The sequence below is a fragment of the Callorhinchus milii genome, unplaced genomic scaffold (genome assembly GCF_018977255.1).
Source record: "Callorhinchus milii isolate IMCB2004 unplaced genomic scaffold, IMCB_Cmil_1.0 Scaffold2, whole genome shotgun sequence".
NCBI lineage: Eukaryota > Metazoa > Chordata > Chondrichthyes > Chimaeriformes > Callorhinchidae > Callorhinchus > Callorhinchus milii.
Window position 1 is genome coordinate 62,714,029 of NW_024704743.1, and position 21,505 is coordinate 62,735,533.

Sequence of the window (21,505 nt, forward strand, 5' to 3'; positions counted from 1 at the left end):
GTTCTACCACTGTGTCAGATTGACACACAGAAATAATCATCACTTGAGAGAGAAAAACATGATCACAGAGAGGAGATTCTCTTATCATAAGGAAAAATAAGCTTCTTCTGGTTGTTAAGGTGGGTTAAAATATTCCAGGGCACTACTTAGAAGTGTTTCATAGTTTCACTGACAAACCTTGAAAGAGTTGAGAGAAGGAGTGAATCGGAAGGACTCAATGCAGCTCCAGACTTATGTATCAGTGAGAACTTTTTTTTTAAACAATACACAGAAAAAAAAGCAATCAACATTTTATTGTCATCATCAGCCAGTTTTGTGAAAGATTTCCTATTTTCTGGAAGAGATAATGTTTAAAGATAATAAATAAATGAATATTTGACTTCATCACGGCTTTTTGCTGTGAGCTAGTCATTGCTACAACATACAATAAAGAGGACACAGAGTATGAGCATATTGGTTAGTATAAATTATTATTATTACACAGTTTAAGGTTAATTATCCCCTTCTGAGTAAAGTAGTTATTAATCATTGTCCAAGCTGCCAATCTGTTCCTTGATGTGTCTGCCTGCCGTCTGTCTTTTATGAAGTTCTTCTTCTCCTGTCATTCTTCTTACTGATCTTGTTACTTTTATATTTGCTGATGCTAGATACTTTGCAAACCTTCAAAATTCATTGTTTATGCCCATAAATAAAAATAATCCTTGCATATAGTACCTTATTAACTTGAAACCTTAATTTTTCTGTTTGATCCTCAGTTCTGTTTACTTCCTGACTAAGACAGCTGTTTTTCATTTTCGCCACATTACCGACCTCCGTCCTTGGTTCATTTCCAATGTAGCCAAAACCCTCATCTACGTCTTTGTTATGCCCAGATTCAACTCCCTCAATGCCCTTCTTGCCAGCCTCCCAGCCGACCATCCACAAGCTCCCGCTCATCCAAAATCTGACTGCTCGCATCCTTACCTGCACTAAGCTTGACACACCTGTCACCCCTTTCCACGTCAGGCTCCTAATCGTCTTTTTACCTCTTTCCTAAGTTTGCATATACACTTCTGTTTCCCTCTCTGTTATCTATTCTGTACTTTTCCAATGCTTTTTTTCCTGAGCTCCAGTTTTGCCTTCACCTCCTTATTCATCCAAGGCATCCCACTATTAGCTAATTTTCCCTTATTTCGTAATGGAATATATATAATTTGCATCTTTTCTATATTGTGCTTAAAAATCTTTCATTGTTGCTCAACATCTTTGTTTGTCAATGTTTCCCTCCAGTCTTCCTCAGCTACTTCATTCTCAATGGTAGGATGAAGAAATTCCAGGCAGAGTCAATGCTACAACATAGTCAAAAAATCTAACTAGATATTCCATGATTGCTGGCTTTTCTGGGAGTAACATCAAATGATGACTATTCGCTTCTATGTACTATATAGTTCAGTGAGTTTTTGCAGCAGTAGCTGCAGCTGTGGCCATTGTCTACTCAGATCCCTGCATCTTAATTTGCCACTGAAGCTAACTTGTCAGCATATCAGAAGTTAGTTAAATGTGTTCAAAATTTTCAACCAACCGACAGAATCTAGTATTCTGGCAGTAAAGGGAGTGAAGAAAATGCCAAAAAAAGACACTAGGAAACACAAGGAAAAACATGTTTCAGTTAAACAAAACTGTTTGTTTAAGGAAAACAGTGCATTAATTCAAAGGGTTTTTGGCATTAAAAGAGCTGGTGAGTTCACATTAACTTTTAAAATCTTAACAGCTGAAAACTTCAACTTTGAAGCTCTGTCCAAGTCTACCTCGGTTTCCATGGCCTCCATCTCGCTTTCTGCAGCATTTAATTAATAATACACTGTTATTGTGAGGCTGTATATCCAAGGCTGATATCATCAAGGCATGCACGTCAACAGCTATGTTGAAATCAAAACTCAGTCCACCATCTCATTTTCCCAGAACCTCCCTTAGCGTGCCTCTTCTTTACAATTGACAGGTTTATAAAGCTCAAGCTTGGCTTTCTCAATTTATCCTATCTTTTCTCAGGCTCTTTTCTACTGACAACTAAAAACAATTCACAGCAAGCAGGATCTATAAGTGTTGAACTTCATTGCAAGANTTTTTTTCCCCAATGAGAGACTTAGTGATGAATCAGACACATTATTTAATCAATTGTAAAGATTATAGTGTAATTTTTTTCACCTCCAATCCCCCTGAGCATTTAAGTTAAAGCATACACATAAACCACTAAAGGTATTTGCGGGTACTACATGTTTTAGACAGCAGCAAAACAACAAGAAAACAAAATATTAATAAAGCACCAATTGATGGTCTTTGGAATTTACATTTCACTACAGTTAGTGTTACAATGTTCAAAAATAAAGTTTTCTAGAAATAGGTAACAAAACTGTCAGTAACTTGTAACATCAGTTCGCCCACAAAATACCCAGTCAATCCACTTTGCAGTATATCCTGTGCTTTAATCTTTACGACGTGATAAGGCGCTATATAAAATGCAAGGATTATTATTATCCGTGTTTATTAGGATTATCAAAGGCCCTATTGAAGACAATTGTTCTAAGGCCTGGTCACTTGATTTTTCGGATATGAAGTGGTTGTAAAAGAGGGTAATAAAAGAACAAGTTGAAAATCAGCTAGTCTGGAAGGTTGGGTCATCTGAAATAGGTGCAGTTCAGGTTCATATGAAATAAGCAGGGTTAAATTCCACTTAGGTCTAGATTTAATTTATTATTGTAGTATTTATAAACAATACAGAATCTGGTAAATTCTTAAATACCATCATCATTTTGAAGCTAGTTTTCTGTAAGTTCTAGAGAAAACCAGCTTTAAAGTTAAGATTGAATCCCAACAAGTTGTCAAATCCTGGGCATTCTGAGATGCTACATTAATTAAGCAAATCTAGATCCATGCTGTGGATCCACTTACATGCCTTGACCTGCTCAGCTTTCTCCCACATCTACAATACTGCTCGCCTCTGCCACTACCTCTCCTCTCGGGCCGCCATACTTTTATCACGTCTAGTCTTGATTTCGCCAACTCGCTGCTCGTTCCACTTCCCAGCTCTTCCTGCCACAAACTGCAAACCATGAAGAACTCTGCAGCTCGTGTCCTCTCCTGCATAGACTCCGTGAGCCTATCACCCCATCCTTGCCCTGCTCAACATCCCCCAGAGGATTGAGTTCACGATCCTTGTCCTCACTTTTAAATTCCTCCAGTCTTGCTCCACCCCATCTCTGTGATCTTATAAAAGCCTAATAACCCGCTTGCTCCCTCTGCATTGGCCTGCTTCATGTACCCTGCCCTGCTCCCTCCACCATCAGGCCTTCAGTCTTTCTGCCCCACTCTCTGGAATTCCACCCTTTGCTTTGCCTCTTCCCTCAATTCTTTCAAGGTCCATCTCAAGACCCTTACCACTCCCTTACCATCTTGGCCCCCACCTCTCCCGAATCCAAAGCCCAGTTTGCGCGTAAACCCGACTGTCCAGCACCTTGGAATGTCTCCCGACGTGAAAGGCCCACTACAAATCAATTTGTTGTTGTTGTAATGCAGTTAAAGCATTTCATTATTTGGTCATTAGTTTGCAGCTGAAATTTATAAGTTCTCGATAATAGTACAAATGTTATTCTCCATCATCACAGGTAAGAATCAGAAAAGTACAATTCCAAACTGCAGAAAGGTTACTAAGGTTCTGTGCAATAGTAAGGTGTTGCTTACGGCAAAATTGCTCTGAGCAGCATAGTGCAATGGTGTAGCTCCCTGGCTATCCGATGGAATAGTGCCAGACTTGTTCCTTTCCAGAAGAAGGTGTCCTATTTGAGCATGACCTAAAGATAAATGAAAAACAGTTCATAATTACATCCTGGAAACATGAAAGGAAAAGAACAGCAAATAATGAATTTTAAACCATGCTTTCAGGGGCATCACAGTTTAGTACATTATTAGTTTGAAGAATACAAAGGCCCAATATCTATTCTGTGCCAAATTCATTGATCTCATTCAGGACAACAATGAGGGAACTACAATTGGCCTTGTGAATAATCTCCCCACCCATATGGTTCAGATTGCAATGTTTCCTGCATGTGTGAAGATCAGGATCAGCACTGATGTTCTCAAAGAGTTGAACAACCTGCTAAAAATCATTCGCTGGGAATTATGCACGAAGAACAGCCACTTAGGTGAATTGCACCATCAGGAAAGGAGCGCAGGAGAAAATTATAATCTTGCACAGACATTATGACCCTGAAACATTTCTGCACATAAAATAAAAACTTGAAATTCCAATTAAGAATATGGATTATATTCCAATTTCACAACTACCGGAAAGAGTGTGCAACAAAATTTACATTTACAACACAATATACAGAATATATAGTGCCTTTCACGATGAAAGGGTGTTTCAAAGAGCTTCACAATGCTGGCTGGTTACTTGAAGGGATGGGAGCTGAAGGGTGTGAGGAAGGGAAAGAACAACAACAATTTGGATTTATATAGTGCCCTCCACGCCGGACGGCGTCTCAGAGCGCTTTACAGTAACGGATCCCAGGACCAAGCCAGGGGGAGGGGGATGGTGAAGGTGACCAAAGGCGCGGTCAAAAAGAAAGGTCTTCAGCAGAAACCTGAAAATGGGGAGCGAGGGAGCGAGACGAAGAGAGTGAGGAAAGAAATTCCGGCATAGTAGCTGAAGGCACGGCCGCCAAGTGTGGAGCGGAGGACTTGGGGGACGAGGAGGAGGCCAGACCCGGAGGAACGAAGGCAACGGGCAATGAGGTTCGTCTTGAAGTGAAGGGAGCGACTGGGTTGGTAGATTTATTGGAGGTCGCAGAGGTAGGGTAGGGGAAGCCGTGGATGTATTTGAAAGTGAGAACAAGGTCTTAAGTTTGATTACCTGGGAGTGGGAAGTCAATGAGGCTGAGCGAGGATTGGGGTGATATACTCAGGGAGCCTGGTGCATGAGAGGACATAGGCTGCAAAGTTCAACATCTTATCCAGAGGTAACAATGCAGGACTCCACCAGCACTGCACACGAGTGTCAGTCCTGCAGTACTGCACAGAGGTGTGTCGCAACCTTCTCCCATAGATTGTAGAGTTCTACCAACTTGAGCCATCCTCCTTTTGGGGGAGGGGTAGGGGGCGGGGGGCGAGGTGCAGGGGAGGAAGGTAATCAGGGGTTTCCTTGAAGCTGAGCTGCTTCTAAGGTGATGTGCTTGGCAACAGAATGTCGGAATCAAATCAATCCTCTGCGGTCTCAGTGGACCAGGCATTATACCAGGGCACTGCTGACAACAGACCAGCAAACCTTTGACATTGACAGACCACACAAAACAACTGTGCCAAACTATCTAACCATTAATAATCAAACATATAATTTCAATCATGTGTTTGTTTATGTGTTTACATATTTTTAAAGAATGTTACTTTGGTACTTTTCTCCCAAGGAGAGGGTGGAGAATGGCAAGAATCTTACAGGTCAATACCAGGAACTGTCAGTTCGTTTGAAGCTGCTCTTCTAAGGCTGGTCAATAGGATTCTGTATATACTAGAAAGCAAAGAGTTTTCAATTACACTGGGAGGAAGGCCGCTAGTACAACATGAGTGTAGTGAATAATTGGATAGATTTTCCCTTATGCATCTTTTACAGTAAGTTTCGAATCTCAGTTGAGCAGTTAGGCCACGTAGTTGGGGAATACGTGGCCTACATGGAAGGTAATGCACTTCCCTGGTAGTAGGATAGGGAAAATAAAGGGCTGTAAGATGTGCAATGCCTAGGAGGGAACACAAATGAAAGATTAGCAAAACAATAGAAACATTACTTGGTTCCACACCCTTTTGATATGGTAGCAGAACTAGTATGGGGATACCCAAGAAAGTGGGTAAAAATAAAGTGGATGCACGGGGAGGATGAGAGTACTTTCTTTTGAAGAATGTGATTTTTTTTATTGCACTTTGCTGGTTTAGCATTTATTATACGTGTCTGGTTTGGGAAGACCAAGAACATTAAGCCAAGAACCATAATAATAATAATCCTTGCATCTGATATAGCGCTTTTCACGTCTTCTAGGTGTCTCAAAGCGCTTCACAGAATATGCTGTAAAGTGAATTGACTGTATCTTTGTGGGCGAAACATGGCAGCCAATTGCGCACAACAGTGTCCCACAAACAGTTGTGGATTGAAAATGATCAATTTATTATTGTTTTGTTTTGGAGGGATTATTATTAGGAGTGTGGAGTAAGGAAACTTGCCCAAGGTTTTGCCCTGTCTGGAATTGAACCCAGGTATCTGTACTCTAACCAGTGAGCTACAGGACTCCATGATTCTTGACGGTTTTGCACAATTGAATAGTTTTTTTTCAAAAGGCGATCAAAGAATTGTGAAAGCAGATGTTTCGTCTTGTATAGTTTGGGACATGTGTCTATTCATTAACTGGCTATATTTTACAATACAAAATAGGCCATCAGGACATTTCCAGAGTTACCCATTAGTTTCACTGACTTGCCCTTTATATTTTTTTATGNTTTTTTTGTTTGCAGATTACCTATTTTAACCATATGATACAATACAAATTTCTGTAGCGATTTTCATGTCAGGAAGCTTTCCCAAAGCATAATCCTTAGTGTAAAGAAAAATCCGAACTCTCCNTTTTTTTTGAAGGATCTTAAATTTATGCCCTCTGGTTCCTGACTCACTGACCAAAGGAAATAGTTTCACACTACATTATTGAAGTCTCTCAAAATTTTTAAGACCTCTAACAGTGCTCCTTTCAAACAACATTGTTCAAGTGGCTACAGTCCTAACTTCTTTGGCATCTCATCATAACTAAAGCTCAATGATAGTAACATTCCTTGAATCCTCACAGAATTGTGTATTTTGTAGGTGAACAATTTGTGCACAACAAGGCACTACAAACAGCTATGAAGTGAAAGACCAGTTTTATGTGGGGGACTGTTGGTCAGAACAATGGGAGAAACTCCCTTCTCTTTTCAAACAATGCATGGGATCTGTAATGCCCATCTGAACAGGACAACAAGCCCTCAGTGGCACCTCCCAAATGCAACATATCCCAGCACTGCGTTGAAGAGTTAGTCTAGACCAGCGTGGTCCAACAGGCGCCATGTGATTTTATCCGTCACTCGACCATTTCCACCATTCCAATTTCCACTCTCTTCCTCCCTGGTGAACGTCCTCCCAGGGCAGCGGCAGGTGCCGGCGATTGGAAGGACGCAGCGCGCAGAGACTTTACTGCAGTCTGTCTGGAAGGCAAGTACGTCTCTTACCAACCGTGTCCTTAGCAACCAACTGCTGGTTCCTGCCGCTGCAGATAGTGACCCGCGCTTGGAAGAGAGATTGGGTTGCGGCCCATGGACCTTTCCCAAATAGGGAATCCGTCCCGTGGCAGCCAAAAGGTTGGACCGCCCTGGTCTAGACTGTAACAACAACAACAAATGACATTTGTACAGCGCCTTTCACATCAGGACGTCCCAAGGTACTGGACAGTCAGGGATTCGCACCGGCGCTGGTGGTTGGGATCAGGAGGAGTGGAGGGCGGGGAGGGTAGGGATAGGAGGGTCACCAAAGGCTCAGTTGAAGAAGAGGGTCTTGAGACAGGTCTTGAAGGAGGCAAGAGAGGGGCGAGGATAAGGAACTGTGGGATGGAGTTCCAAAAGGTGGGGTAGAGAGACTGAAGGCCTTCCCGCCAATGGTTGGGTGGGCAAGGCGGGGGACGTGAAGCAGGTTGGAACCTGCTGCGCAGAAGGAACAAACAGGTGGTTGGGGGTTAGGAGGTCACAGAGATAGGGGGGAGCAAGGCTGTGGAGGACTTTGAAGATGAGGACCAGGATTTTGAACTGTATCCTCTCTGTGTTGGGAAGCCAGTGGAAATGGGTGAGGCGTGGGGTGATATGGTCGCGGAGCCTGGTGCGGAAGAGGACACAGTCTGCAGAGTTCTGGAGGAAGAAGTTTGTGGAGGAAGAAGTTTGGGGAGGCCGACAAGCAGGGAGTTTGCTTGGTCAAGCTTGAATGTAATGAATGCGTGGATGAGGGTCTCGGTGGCCTGAGGTGAGAAACAGTGGCGGAGCTGGGCAATGTTGCGGAGGTGAGGAAAGGCAGAACTTCATATGAGTTCAAAGTCCTATCTTGGGGCTTGAACCCACAACTTTCTGATTCAAAGGTGAGAGTGCTATCAAATGTGCCTGGCTGTCAACAACAACAACTTGCACTTATATAGCGCCCTCCAAGCAGGGTAGCGTCCCAGAGGGCTTAACAGTGGTGGAGGCTGATTCCGAGCCGGGGGGGAGGTGGGAGGTAACCGTAAGCACGGTCGAAGAGGAAAGCTTTCAGAAATCCACATGGAATAAGTCTGCCAAGGTCCACAGGTGAAAGGATGGCTCATTATAGATTACAAAGGGTGGTTTTGTTGAAAAATACAAAGATCTTTAGCACTTGTGATCAACTTAGAAAGTTAACAGCCAAATTTGAAATTCTCAGATTTAAAAATGACATCATCATTTTAATAAAATGAAAAGGTCTTTTTGAATACAGAAGAACATTTTTAAGCATAGTTATTCCACTCTTTGATTAATTACCTAGTAAAGCTGCCCAATGAAGAGGTGTTCGAAATAGGTTATCATAAGAAGTTATGTTGCATCCTTCGTATAGCGTCAACACATCAACTACAGCTTTGTTTCCATCAGCAACAGCAAAATGCAATGGTGTTCGCCCTTCATAGTCCTGCCAGTTCAGCAGTGATTCGGTTGGAGCTGCTTCCTATCGCAAGAAAAACACAGAATTTCATAATGTACATTACATGCTGTGTTTTGTTTCAACAATTATTCCCCAAACTATCTTGCAAAAGGAATACTGGACAAAAAAGCATCCTTAAACTATATAAACTTATAAGAATAAAATGTCATGACTCAAAGTAGAAAATTTGGTAAAAAGTTTTGCTTTCAAACATAATATTAAAAACAAGTCCTTGCATTTGATACAGCACCTTATCACATCTTCTAGACATCTCAAAGTGCTTCACAGAATAGACTGTAAAGTGAATTGTTTTATGGGCGAAACGCGGCAGCCAATTGCACACAGCAGTGTCCTACAAACACTTGTGGATCGAGTGAACAAATTATTATTATAATTTAGCATTGCTCTGGAACACAACCCTAAGATATAACACCAGGAAAGGTGCTTCTTTTCCAGCTGAAATACTCTTATCACACAATAGAGGAGGGTATGGCCTGAGCACTGCATTGAGAATGAACTATTGAAATGTACGATATAAAAATAGGGGTTGAGTTCCCATCTAATGAACAATTCACAGTGTAAAATAAGCATTAAAGGTTATCTAAATAACTCTGGACTCAAATCAATCATCAAGCTCTTCACATATTCAAGAGTATTCAGGAATGAAAGTGTAAAATGAAACTGTAATTGTATTCACCAATAAAACGCTCCAGGGTCAAATTTAGAAATTTAATATTCTAATTGTATTCTAAGAAGAACCAGTCTCTCAGAACATGGCTGGCTGTGGGTGTATAGTGCTTCTATACAGGATGGGAATTTCAATGTTTTTCCAGTCGTGCGTTTGAGACTTCAAAACCAGTTATTTTATACAGGATCGACGTTCGTCCGCTTAAATACATTAGCTTTATAACTAAACAAATTATTAGAAATAAGCAATAAGGACACCAGATACTTTCCAACGGAATTTAGAAATGCTGGTGTTAAGAATCTTTGTATTAGTTAAAACATTCTGATATTACTGTAAACACAGAACAAGTACTGCACTATGACAAGATAAATCGTATTTAAAACCATTCTATATTTATTTAAAACTGCTGTGCGCAATTGGCTGCTGCATTTCACCCACAAAATATACAGTTAATTCACTTCACAGTATATTCTGTGAAGCACTTTGAGACATCTCAAAGACGTGATAAGGCGCTCTATTAAATGCAAGGATTATTATTATTATTATTAGTTCCTAAAGGTCAAATGAGCTACTCAGTAAATTATTTGTCAAAAATAAAGGCTAATAATAACATTTAACTATTTTCACATGGGAATGATTTAGCATGGTGTCAGTACACTGACAGGCTAAAAAAAGGTGTCCATTGGTTGCGTTAGACAGGTGTTTGCTGAATAGTGGTATATTATGGAAAATCAGTCCGAAGCGTTCTAGGGGTGATTTTTGACAGCAGAGACGGTTGCTTTAATAAGTTTGATTATAGTTTCATATGATCTTTAATGACCACCTGAACAAGCAGACAGAATTTTGTTTTCTACTAAAGTTTTGTGGGCCCCAGTAATATGCTCAGTCACAATCTTTGAAGAACACCATGAACTGCGTCCATTTCCTATCCCGTGGTTCTCCTTAGTGAAATTGCCTATGAAGTGCTAAATTAAGTTTTAGGCCGGCCCCCCAAAACAATCGGTCCTGGGTTGAGACTGCCCGAATCCATTTCCCATAGGATCCTTAGAGTCAAATGACTGAAGAATCTTTCATCCCATAAATAGTAGCTAGATTCAAAGCAAAGTCCCAGGGGTGAAAGACAAGTGTGCTAACCTGCAACATCTTCCCACTCAATTATTTAATGTAAATTCTCATGCTGTAATTAGTAAGTGTGAGTCAACATCATCATCATCATTACCAGAATGCATTTCACAGTGTGAATGGCTGTGGCATCTTTGTTATTGGCAGCCCAATGGAGTGGGATTTTGCCCTCAATGTCTGGAATTCCTATATTGGAATCATGTTTTATCAGTAGCTTCACATGCTCGGGGTGGTTGTAGTAAGCACTCCAGTGCAAAGCTGTTTGCTGCAGAAATTAATAACAAAATAACATTGTTAGCACAGAACATATTATATCATTGTCACTGCAGAACATACTTCATCATTGTCAGAAGAGTAATTTTAGGAAGGGTTAAAGATACATGGGATATTATACGTAAATATATTAAAATCAGTTTACAGTATGCTTTCTGGGGTGGGGGAGAGACAAAGAGAGGGTGGCAAAAAAAGCTTTTAAACTTTTTAGAAAAAAATAATAATAATGGATGTCCCTTTAAAAGGAAGGGAAAGTCTGACTGGAGTAAAGCAAAGGTAAGTGAAAATTACTTATTTTTATACTGTACTTATCAATGTAAACCAATGATTATACTGAAGAGGCAATTTTCCAGTATTTTTGAAAAAAAACCTCAGCAAGTTTTAAAACTGTATGAACACAATATACAAGTTATATAATAATAAAAATGATCCTTGCATTTGATATAGCGCTTTTCACGTCTTCTAGATGTCTCAAAGTGCTTTACAGAATATACTGTAAAGTGAATTGACTGTATATTTGTGGGAGAAACTCGGCAGTCAATTGTGCATAGGAGTGTCCCACAAACAGTCGTGGATTGAGTGACCACATTATTATTTTTTTTAAAAAGGATTATTATCCCTGGAAAAGTGATCCGCCAATCGACTTACAACTGGGTTTCTACTTACTGCTAGGTAAACAGAGATGTGTGGAGTAAGGAAACTTGCCCAACATTTCGCCCTGCTGGGAATCGAATCCAGATTTCTCGCTTCTGAAGCAAGTGCTCTAACCATTGAGCTACATGACTCCACTTTATATATGATTATATAAAAGAATAATCATAATTCCTTAATTATTTAAGTTATATAATTACAACCAAGCAATAAATTACTTTGAACTTGGAAGCCGTTTTTAAAGTAAGAAATTACTTTAAACACAAACAATTTTTTACAATGTCTTATAATCCTAACTACAAAGCATTGAAATAACAGCAGTCACAAAGTCTAGACACTGGACCATGTCATATAGAAACACTCCACACAAAGCAGAGGAATACACTTCATTATTCTAACCTCTTAAACTACCTGGTGGGGTGCTGCACAAATCTTAGCATAACATATTTTGCAAGCATTCCCTGATGTTAGTATTGTAGATAATAGTTCAACATGCACTAAAATAGCCTTAAAACAGAACAAAGACAGTTAGAACGGAGGTCAGGGAGCATTTCTTCACGCAAGAGGGTTGTGAAGATGTGGAATGCTCTGCCCCAGGAAGCTGTAGAGATGGAAACAATAGGGATGTTTAAAAGAAAGACAGATATTTGCGTAATTAAGATATTGAGGGGTACGGTGAAATGGCATGGCTTTGGGAATACAAGATCTAGCAAGATCCAATAAACAACGCAGGCTCGATGGGCTGAATGGCTTCCTCCTGTGTCATCTTTTAGTACCTTGTTTCTATCCTGTGTGTCAACCTCTCCTGGTGCCATAAATTTCAGTAGCAAAGCCAAACACTTAGCACTTTTGTGGCGTGTGGCCAAATGAAGTGGCGTCATCTCTTCCAAATCCTTCTGCATCCAGTTTGCTCGACGACTAAGCAGCAGCTTCATGAAGCGGTAATTTCCCTGAGGAAACAGAAAAATCATCAGCAAACCCTTTTCTTTAATAATTTAAACCCATCCTTTTACTTTAAAGAGGAACTTTTACTTTACTTTACCATCATTTTCCAGTGCATTCCCACCAGCACCAAACAGGAATCATCAATGCTACTTTATGACAGAAACTAAATTCCATTCCGTAATATTTTATTTCTCAGGTTTTTCTACAATAAATTGAGGCAAATGGACTAAATAATCATCAAACGCTTACAAACTGTTTCTTATTAAAACAATAAATCAGTGATCCAGATTCATTTTTCATACCACAAAAATTTGAGTAATCTCTGAAATATTGGTAAATTAGCCACAAGCTCTAAACTTGTTAATAATCCTTACATTTTATATAGCACCTGTAACGCTGAAACATGTCAAAGCATTTCACAATAATTGCTGTTAAGTATAATGGTTCTATAGACACAGGGAAAGTGAAAGGAATTGGGATAAGGATGGATTGCTTCTTGAAGGAGCAAACACCAACATGAAGAAATGGACTGAACGCTCTGTACTGTACATTTCTATGGTTCTGTGATAGTAATGGTGTACTTTTGCCCACAATCACACTGCTGTTCAATATATCCTGTGAAGTGCTTTGAGACGTCACAACAATGTAATAAAGCGCTATATCAAATGCTAGGATTATTATTGTATATAGGCGAACATGTCAGCCAATTTGTGCACAGTAGTGTCCCGCAAACAGCCAAGAGTTAAATGGCGAATATGACAGGAGGATTGTTGCCTATGACACTTCTACAAATGAAACAGAATTATATATTTTTATATACATAGATTTTAATTTTATCAAAGAAGTTTAAAGCTTGTAGTGTCTTACCAGAATTCAGAGGTGATTTAAATCCTATGCTATGAAAAATATTCTAGGATTTCTATCAGAATAATGCCAGCGAGTCTACATGAGCAGACAGAGCACATGTGGGGTGCTCAACCCTGGCTTAACTTGTCACTACCACTTAAGTCATCATGCTGTTCAATATCCTGCTCACATATATGTATTTATACATATGCCTAAAAAGAAAGCACACGTGGCGATCTAAAGATATGTAGAAAAATACTTAAGCAAGCATATATAGAATAACTGTATTGTGTTTCTGTCCATTGTGGTTTCTGTGGTCTTCATCCCTATTATTTCCACGATTCTTTTGATAATCTTATACTTGCTGCACCTTACTTATGGAGAATAAAGATATAAAATAAAATATTTCTGCTGATCTACAAGAACGTATCAAGAGGGCATAATTAAGGATTACTATGGTACAATTGTAATGGCTGATTGTTTTTCTTCTGCATTGGAATTTCTATACAATAAACTCCTGATAACTCAACCCTGGCTTAACTTGTCACTACATCTTAAATCATCATGTTATCAACATCCTAGTCACATTTATTTATATATTTATAGATATGCCTAACTCCCCACTCTGGATAACTTGTCTCTCAGCCCTTTTCACTTGGAGTGACAAGTTATCAGGAGCCTACTGTAATTCTATAAGTCAGCTCCCAATAGTAGAATCTCTATCCGCTAGCTGTGGTTACAATTCTTTTCTTTCACCTTCTGATAAACAACCAGACAGTTCAATCAGATGTAAATTAAAGTCAGAAGAGATGCCTCAAGTAGCTGAACACATGACTATCATTCCAAACAGGAAAGTCATGAGCTCCAGCCTCAGGAATTACTTTCACTTCAATTGCCTTAATTGGACAGCCTTGATCAACACTCAGTAGGTTTACTAAGCAAAATGCCAATAGCGTCATGTTCAATCTGAAAGGAAAGAAAAAAAGTGAGAGTGCCTTGCTTAAACAGCATTTCCAGTTAAATGATCATTGGGCAGTGAATTTAAGGAGAAAACGCAAAATACTGCAAATGCTGGAAATCTGAAACAAAAACAGAAGTCGCTGGGAACACTCAGCAGATCAGGCAGCATCTATGGAGAAAGGAAAGTGAGTCACTGTTTCGGGTCCACGACCCTTCGTCAGAACGGATCATGGACTGAAAAGATTTGGGTCCATGACCCGTTCTGATGACGAGTCATGGATCCGAAACGTTGACTCACTTTCCTTTCTTCATAAATGCTGCCTGATCTGCTGAGTGTTCCCAGTATTTAAGGAGAACCCACAGCCAAGGCTATTTTGGCTTGCTCAGGAAGAAAATCACAAAGCCATGTAACCAGTAGAAAGAAAAAGCTAATGATTTCCTAGGAACTCACTGCAGGAAAGATCAACCTTGCTTGCTAACAAATAGTCATGTTAACTGGAGGGTTCCCAGTTAAAATGTCTTATGCCAATTCTAAAGACAAAACCAGATGCATGTGCTTTACATGTCAAGCCTTACGTAACCTGAACATAAAGTGTATAAAGTCAATTCAGTCAATAATAGTTTATTTTTCATTATGAACTCAATAATAAAGATAATAAGTGTCTTGGCCAACAATGGCACTATTTGAAACAAGGGAGATTCTCTCTGTATCCTAGCCAACAATTCCCCAGATAAAATTGGACATTCACTTCATGGCTGTTTGTGGGCCATTGCTGTGTGGAAATTGGATTCAGTGCACTATATTAGTAAATTTTGTGAAGTGCTTTGAGACATCCTTCCAATGTGATAAGGTACTATATCAAATGCAGGGATTATTATGGTTCATTATGGTAAATATAATGATGCTATAAAAGTACTTTGACCAATCCTCATCTTTAAGAAGGAAATATTAATTTATACTTTCATTATCATATTAAAGTTCTGATCAGTGCCAGCAATAAAATAGTTCTAATACATAAAAATAAATTTGTCTAACAATTTTATAGCAACATCTTACACAATTCAGTAACAAAAATTAGTTTGATCAAACTTGTGGGTCAGCAGCAACAAGGGAAACATTTTCATCTTCTAAGTTGTCACAATTAGCTTTATGAAAACACCTGACTGGTAGCAATCAATAAGACCCAATTTCCTGCATGTTCAAAGACCACTTTCTACTTCCAAATTTTAAGATAAAAACATTGAATAGAATACTCAGTGCCTCCTCTTGAAATGAAGCTGTACTTTTTCTGTTTGGTTGCCATAGGGAGTCTAACTATCTCATTCCTGTAACTTCTGAAATATGAGTCGGTCTCATGGAAATTAAACTTTATTTCACAGGAACACAATGAGCATCACCCCTTTTCCTGCACTGAATACGGTGATAATTCTTATTTTCAATGAATGTTGGATAAACAGATATACTATTGTATTGTGCATATGTGACACCCACCTCCTTTCAATGTTACTGAAGGAATTTTAATAAGTCAACAAACACATCACCATTACCGTAACATTATCTTCACTTGGGAGAGCTGCTGCAAACTCAGATTTTCTTTATGGTGTTTTTTGATGAAAAAAATATACTCAAAATGAACAGGCTATCTGTGCATTTCCCTGGCACTGGCAAAATGCCATGCATGAATGCCAATCACAGAAGACTGACAGGCATGCTATACAATGATAAAAGTGCCATCTGGATAGAACATTTTCCTTTATTTTATTATCTAAATCACCATGACGACAACATGACTGGCTAAATTTTAATATATTCACAGAGCTGTGAATAGATTTTGATCCTTTGTCCCTACCCAGCACAATCATCTATCTATATGCAGTTGCTGCTTGCCTTTGTGCCTATATTAAATTATTTCGACCTCAATGGTACACACACAGCGTGTTCTCTTGCACTGTCCAGAATACATTATTTTTGTCAGTTATTATAATGGATTAAGATGGCATTCGAAAACATTTCTGCATTGTACTATTAAGATTAAAAATGCACAAGTAGCAAGTTGCTTGACATTAAATGGGAAGAATTTTAAAACAAAAGGAAATGTTATACCAACAAGAGAGCAAGGGCCAGCACCACTACAGTCACAAGCATCATCTCCAAATCCTGCAGAACTGCTGAGTAGAGATTTTTTAAAAAAAGTAACAGCTTTTTAAAAAAAATCTCAGTTTAACTATGCTGCTTAAATGAACTTTTACTGCCACAGTAACCACAGGAAGTCTTTGCATGACCCTATATAGGTTATTTCATTGGTATGAAAAGATTCTGAACACATTTAAAAATCCTGATGAAACGCTAATATTTAATTTGTGATTGACCATTTCTTTAATAGTTGAAACACTTTCAGAATGCCAAATAAAGTTATTACTGTACACCTTTCAATTTCTTTGAAGCGGTCTCAGGATTCAAAAATAAATAAAAACAAAGGCATTGAATCTCACGTATTGCTTGCACCACAATCCTTGGAGCTCATTAGAACCATAAAGTTGCTCTCTTGCAAATGAAGTTGCAATTGGCTATTTCATGTGGCTCTTTGTGATGAAATTTAAACAGACACTGCAAAAAAAAATCCATGCAATTCTGTCTCTGGGGACTTCCAACTCCTCCAGCATCAAATGGAGATGCTAAGTCACATTATTTCCTTTCGTGTTCAATAGTTCTGGTAACTGCACCTTTTCTGAATCATTGGGCAGTGAACAAAAATTTGAACTTCATTCATATCAACTTAAAATCTATTCTTTATTATGTTTAGAGGACAGTATATTTCAAAATATTTAAAAACATCATTATGTATTCAAGGCACTTCCATGTGAAATGTTTAGAACTTTCATGGCACAGGACCTCTTTGGAGTCCGATGTGAAAGGCGCTATATAGTGTAAATCCTCTGTAAGTAGTCTAAATCAGGGCTCCCTCTGCCTCCTTGTTCTCCTTGACCTCTCTGCCGCCTTTGACACTGTCGACCACTCCATCCTCATACACCGCTTCTCCGCTTTACTCAATCTTCGCGGACCTGCCCTTGCCTGGTTCGATTCCTATCTCTCTCACCGCCCACTTTGTTGCCTCTATCGGTTTCTCCTCCAGCCCCCGCACTGTCACGTCTGGGGTCCCTCAGGGCTCTGTCCTTGGCCCTCTCCTCTTTAATATCTACATGCTCCCCCTTGGTGACATCATCCGCAGACATGGGGTCAACTTCCATATGTATGCGGGTGACACCCAACTCTACCTTTCTGCCTCCATCCTCAACTCCAGGACCACTGCTGTCCTGACAGACTGTCTGTCGGACATCAAGTCCTGGATGAGGGCAAATTTCCTACAATTGAATGTGAACAAGACCGAAGCCCTCCTGATTGGCTCACGTCAGCGCCTCTGCACCTCAGGCTCTGGCGACATCAACCTCCATGGTTTCACACTACAACTCACCAACTCACCAGCCAGTCAGGGACCTGGTGTCTTGTTCGACTCTCAAATGTCTTTCTTCCCCACATCCAAGCCATGACCCGCTCTGCCTTCCCTCACCTCTGTAACATCACCCGACTCCGCCACTACCTCACCCCTCAGGCCGCTGATACTCTTGTTCATACCTTCATCACCTCCAGGCTCGACTATGCACTCTCTGCTTGTCGGCCTTCCCAACTCCTCCCTCCACAGGCTGCAGATAACCCAGAACTCTGCAGCCCGTGTCCTCTCCCGCACCAAACTCCGTGACCCCATCTCCCCCACTCTCGCCCGACTCCATTGGCTACCTCTCCTTCAGAGGATCCAGTTCAAGATCCTGGTCCTCACCTACAAAGCCCTCATGGCCTCGACCCACCCTACCTCTGCGACCTCCTAACCCCCTACCAACCCGCCCATTCCCTCAGCTCAGCCGGCTCCAGCCTGACCCACCATTGGCAGGAGAGCCTTCAGCCACTCTGCTCCCCACCTCTGGAATTCCATCCCCCAGTCACTCCGCCTTGCCCCCTCCATAGCCTCCTTCAAGTCCCGCCTCAAGACCCTCCTTTTCGCCATGCCATCAGTCAACCCTCTTCCCCTCCCCTCCCTTACCCCCCTGACCCCAACTCGGGTTTGAAATGCTGTGCACTGTCCAGTGCCTTGGGACGTCCTCCCGACGTGAAAGGCGCTATACAAATGTAATCTTATTGTTGTTGCAAATCAGTGATAGCCTCACCTTTCTGGTTGGCAAACAAAATAATCATGGAAATGACAAAGTAGCATAGATTTATGCCAGAAATCAAGAATTATTCAATCAAGAAACATTTATTTTGTTGGCCAACCCAAAAGGTTGTCACTGGGGGAAAGGATGAAGGCAGTTATGTCTGAAAGTGTTTTTATTATAGAAACAATGCTAGATTTCAAGCGATGTCATTGGTAAGTATGAAGATTGCTACAAATGTTCTCTGCAGCTTAATTCACAAACTGAAATAAGCTTGAAGAAGATTGCTGGCAAATTATCTAACAATTCTCCAAATGTCTAAGTGCAAATCCACATCCTTAGGTGAAATACAAAGTTGTACAAATATTTAGGGTGCAGATCAGTATGTCCTATTATTGTAACAATAATAATAATTTTCCTTGCATTTGATATAGCGCCTTATCCACATCTTTGAGACATCTCAAATATTCTCCCATCAAAGCAAGTTGCCCACTGACACACATCTGCCTCACCCAAATCAATAGAATCAATACTAACAACTGTTTTGCACCAGTTAACAATAAACTCATTGGATAAAGGGTATTGGTTCGCTCAGAGATGTAGGAGCTCAAAGAAACCAATGAACAAGTAGGACAAGTTAATATTTCGGAAACCGAAATTCGTGAAGTAAACAGCTGCTAATAGCATTGGAAGCCAAGAGCACAGCTTGCAGGGGTATGTGATCTTCAATAATAGAGATCACTGTAACATACAACTCCTAGGGATCCCTGTGGGGTAATAAAAGAATAATACTATTAAACAAATTGCACAAACACTGAAAACACTAGTAGCTTTAGAAGATATTGCAGACCTATGGACCAAATGAGCTCCTTGCATTCTAAACTCACACTGCGTTGATCCTCAAAAGTCCTGTGGCTTTGCAACTAAGATAGTAGACTTTAAAATAAAAGGTAGCATCATATAAGCCTCTAGATCTGACTGAGACATTGGACTCTGAGATACATCGGCATACATCTCTCAATGGATTTACTTCACTAGTGAATTCAATCCAATTAAAAGCAGTATTTTATGGCAAGACCATAGCTTGCAAGGGACAATAACTAGCGTGTTTGCTTATCCAACATAAATCAGCTTAAAGCCCCTAACTCTTCACAAAAATGATCCTGATCTTTCAAGAACAAAAGTTCTTTCTCCACAAAATGAGGTTAGTCCAAACCAGGAGAAGAGGATAACATTCCACACTTAAACTGAATGAATGAAGAGCACTTTGTTCGCTCACTTTTGTAAGGTTGAACCTGTCAAACCGTAATGAGTAAGACAAACAACAGACAAACAAAAAGCTGTAATAAATGTGTTTGATCACAGCCTTTCAATATGGATCAAGTTCAGCAGAATATTTTTATGTTGTTGCTTCCAGCGCCTTGGGATGTCCTCCTGATGTGAAAGGCGCAATACAAATGTAATCTTGTTGTTGTTATTGTTGATTATTAATACAATATCTAAGTGGACTGTTTTACATTAAGAATTGTTTACTTTCTTGGTTGCTTTCTTGAAGACCAAGTCAGAGTAAGGAATATATATGCACTGAAATGACACCGCTGTTTCACAGCATAAAGCAGCTTTCTCTCTGCTAGAGTTTCTTTATTTAACGTTTATTCCTGTTTTTAATTATTATAAAGTCTTTTCCACAAACCCGTTTGAAGGTCTTGATAAAAAAATGCAAAAAAAAGCTTAACTCTCTTTTTACACCACAGAATATCTGACATGAATTCAGTCTCTTTAAATTTAGTTCTAATATTCCGCTGATAATACAGTTCAATTTATGTCCAATAACTTTAGCACCTATAATCAGCAGCAGGTGCTATCTTCTGAGTTGCACAATTATCCTAAAAATCTATTTTTAAGTGTTCAAAACTGTACAAAAGCAACACAATTTTGAACTCAATTAAATGGCAGTTTCTGGAAGTCATTATGATTATGGGTATCCACAATGGGAGTCATGATCTCCAATATTCATCCCATTTCCATACACAGTCGGTTATACCAACCGTCATTTTTGGACGCTTTCTATCTGGAACTCCAAAGGTCATCAGTCTTCAGAGGTCTTTTGCAGAGAAAGCCCTTACATAAATCATGGGAGAACTGTCAGTTCATCATTCATTTTTTTAAACTTAGGAAAGATTGCCAGATGGATTACAAGTCTTTTTGGCCTGTACATTTCCAATGTCTCCATGCAATCCATGGTAATCCTTCTCAAAAATAAAAACATTATGACAATTATGCACCATGACATATATATGTACTACTACGTTCCACTACAGCAACTCCAAAACATAATATTAAATTTTCTGGATCTTGCCCGTCTCCATTCCTGCTTAATGGCATTACCTGCTTTCTCAGTGTCAAAATGAAACCCTAAAGCAGTGTTGGTCTTTCATTTAATCTTTGCTTCACAATGTTCTGTAAAAAATAACAGCATTTGCATTACTCATCTCAATAATTATTTTGCACACCTCTCTGCTTTGTTAACTGAAAAAAATCATACTTGAAATGATTTCTTTAGACACATTATATTATGCTGTAATTAAAGTGTTATCTATGCAAAAAGCTTCAATTGGGAGAGGTTTAAAAACATAATAGATGAAACTACATGTCATAATGAAACATTGTAATGATGGGTAGATCTGACCACACAATAATTGCAGAACAAATTCCTGAGTTAGTTAAGCACACAAATGGTTTAAATGTAATATGACACTCACATGGTGCTCTATAACTAGAAGGGCAAAGTGATTTTAGTTTTAAAACTTTTGGAGTAATCAAAGAAAATGTAAAGAAACGATGGTGCAACTTTTTATTTCTGCATGCAAGTGGAGAAGAATACAATAAATTGCATATATATAGCATGTTTAACACAAGATAGTTTCTGGGAGGACTGAAACTGCAGTCTCCTGTGGTGATGAATACAGATTTTGCATCCTTGTGGTTTTGAGGATTATGTAAGTAATGAGTTTTAATGCAATTATTCCACAATTTAAAGTTCTGCAGTTTAATTTTTTTTAATGTTTATATGC

General features: G+C 39.5%; 1 protein-coding gene across 3 annotated transcripts in view; it reads right to left on the reverse strand.

Moving 5' to 3' along the window:
* The window catches only part of invs (inversin), a 143,953-nt gene that overhangs the window by 62,229 nt on the left and 60,219 nt on the right, over positions 1-21,505 (reverse strand). For 2 of the 3 annotated variants that reach the window (XM_042332359.1, XM_042332360.1), the window contains 4 exons: positions 12,251-12,424; positions 10,648-10,815; positions 8,584-8,764; positions 3,718-3,827 (listed from right to left, as the gene is read on the reverse strand). In XM_042332359.1, the coding sequence (XP_042188293.1) occupies positions 3,718-3,827; positions 8,584-8,764; positions 10,648-10,815; positions 12,251-12,424 (633 nt within the window). Of the gene's footprint in view, positions 1-3,717; positions 3,828-8,583; positions 8,765-10,647; positions 10,816-12,250; positions 12,425-20,819; positions 20,835-21,505 lie in introns of those variants that run through there. The other variant, XM_042332361.1, reaches the window with a different exon arrangement.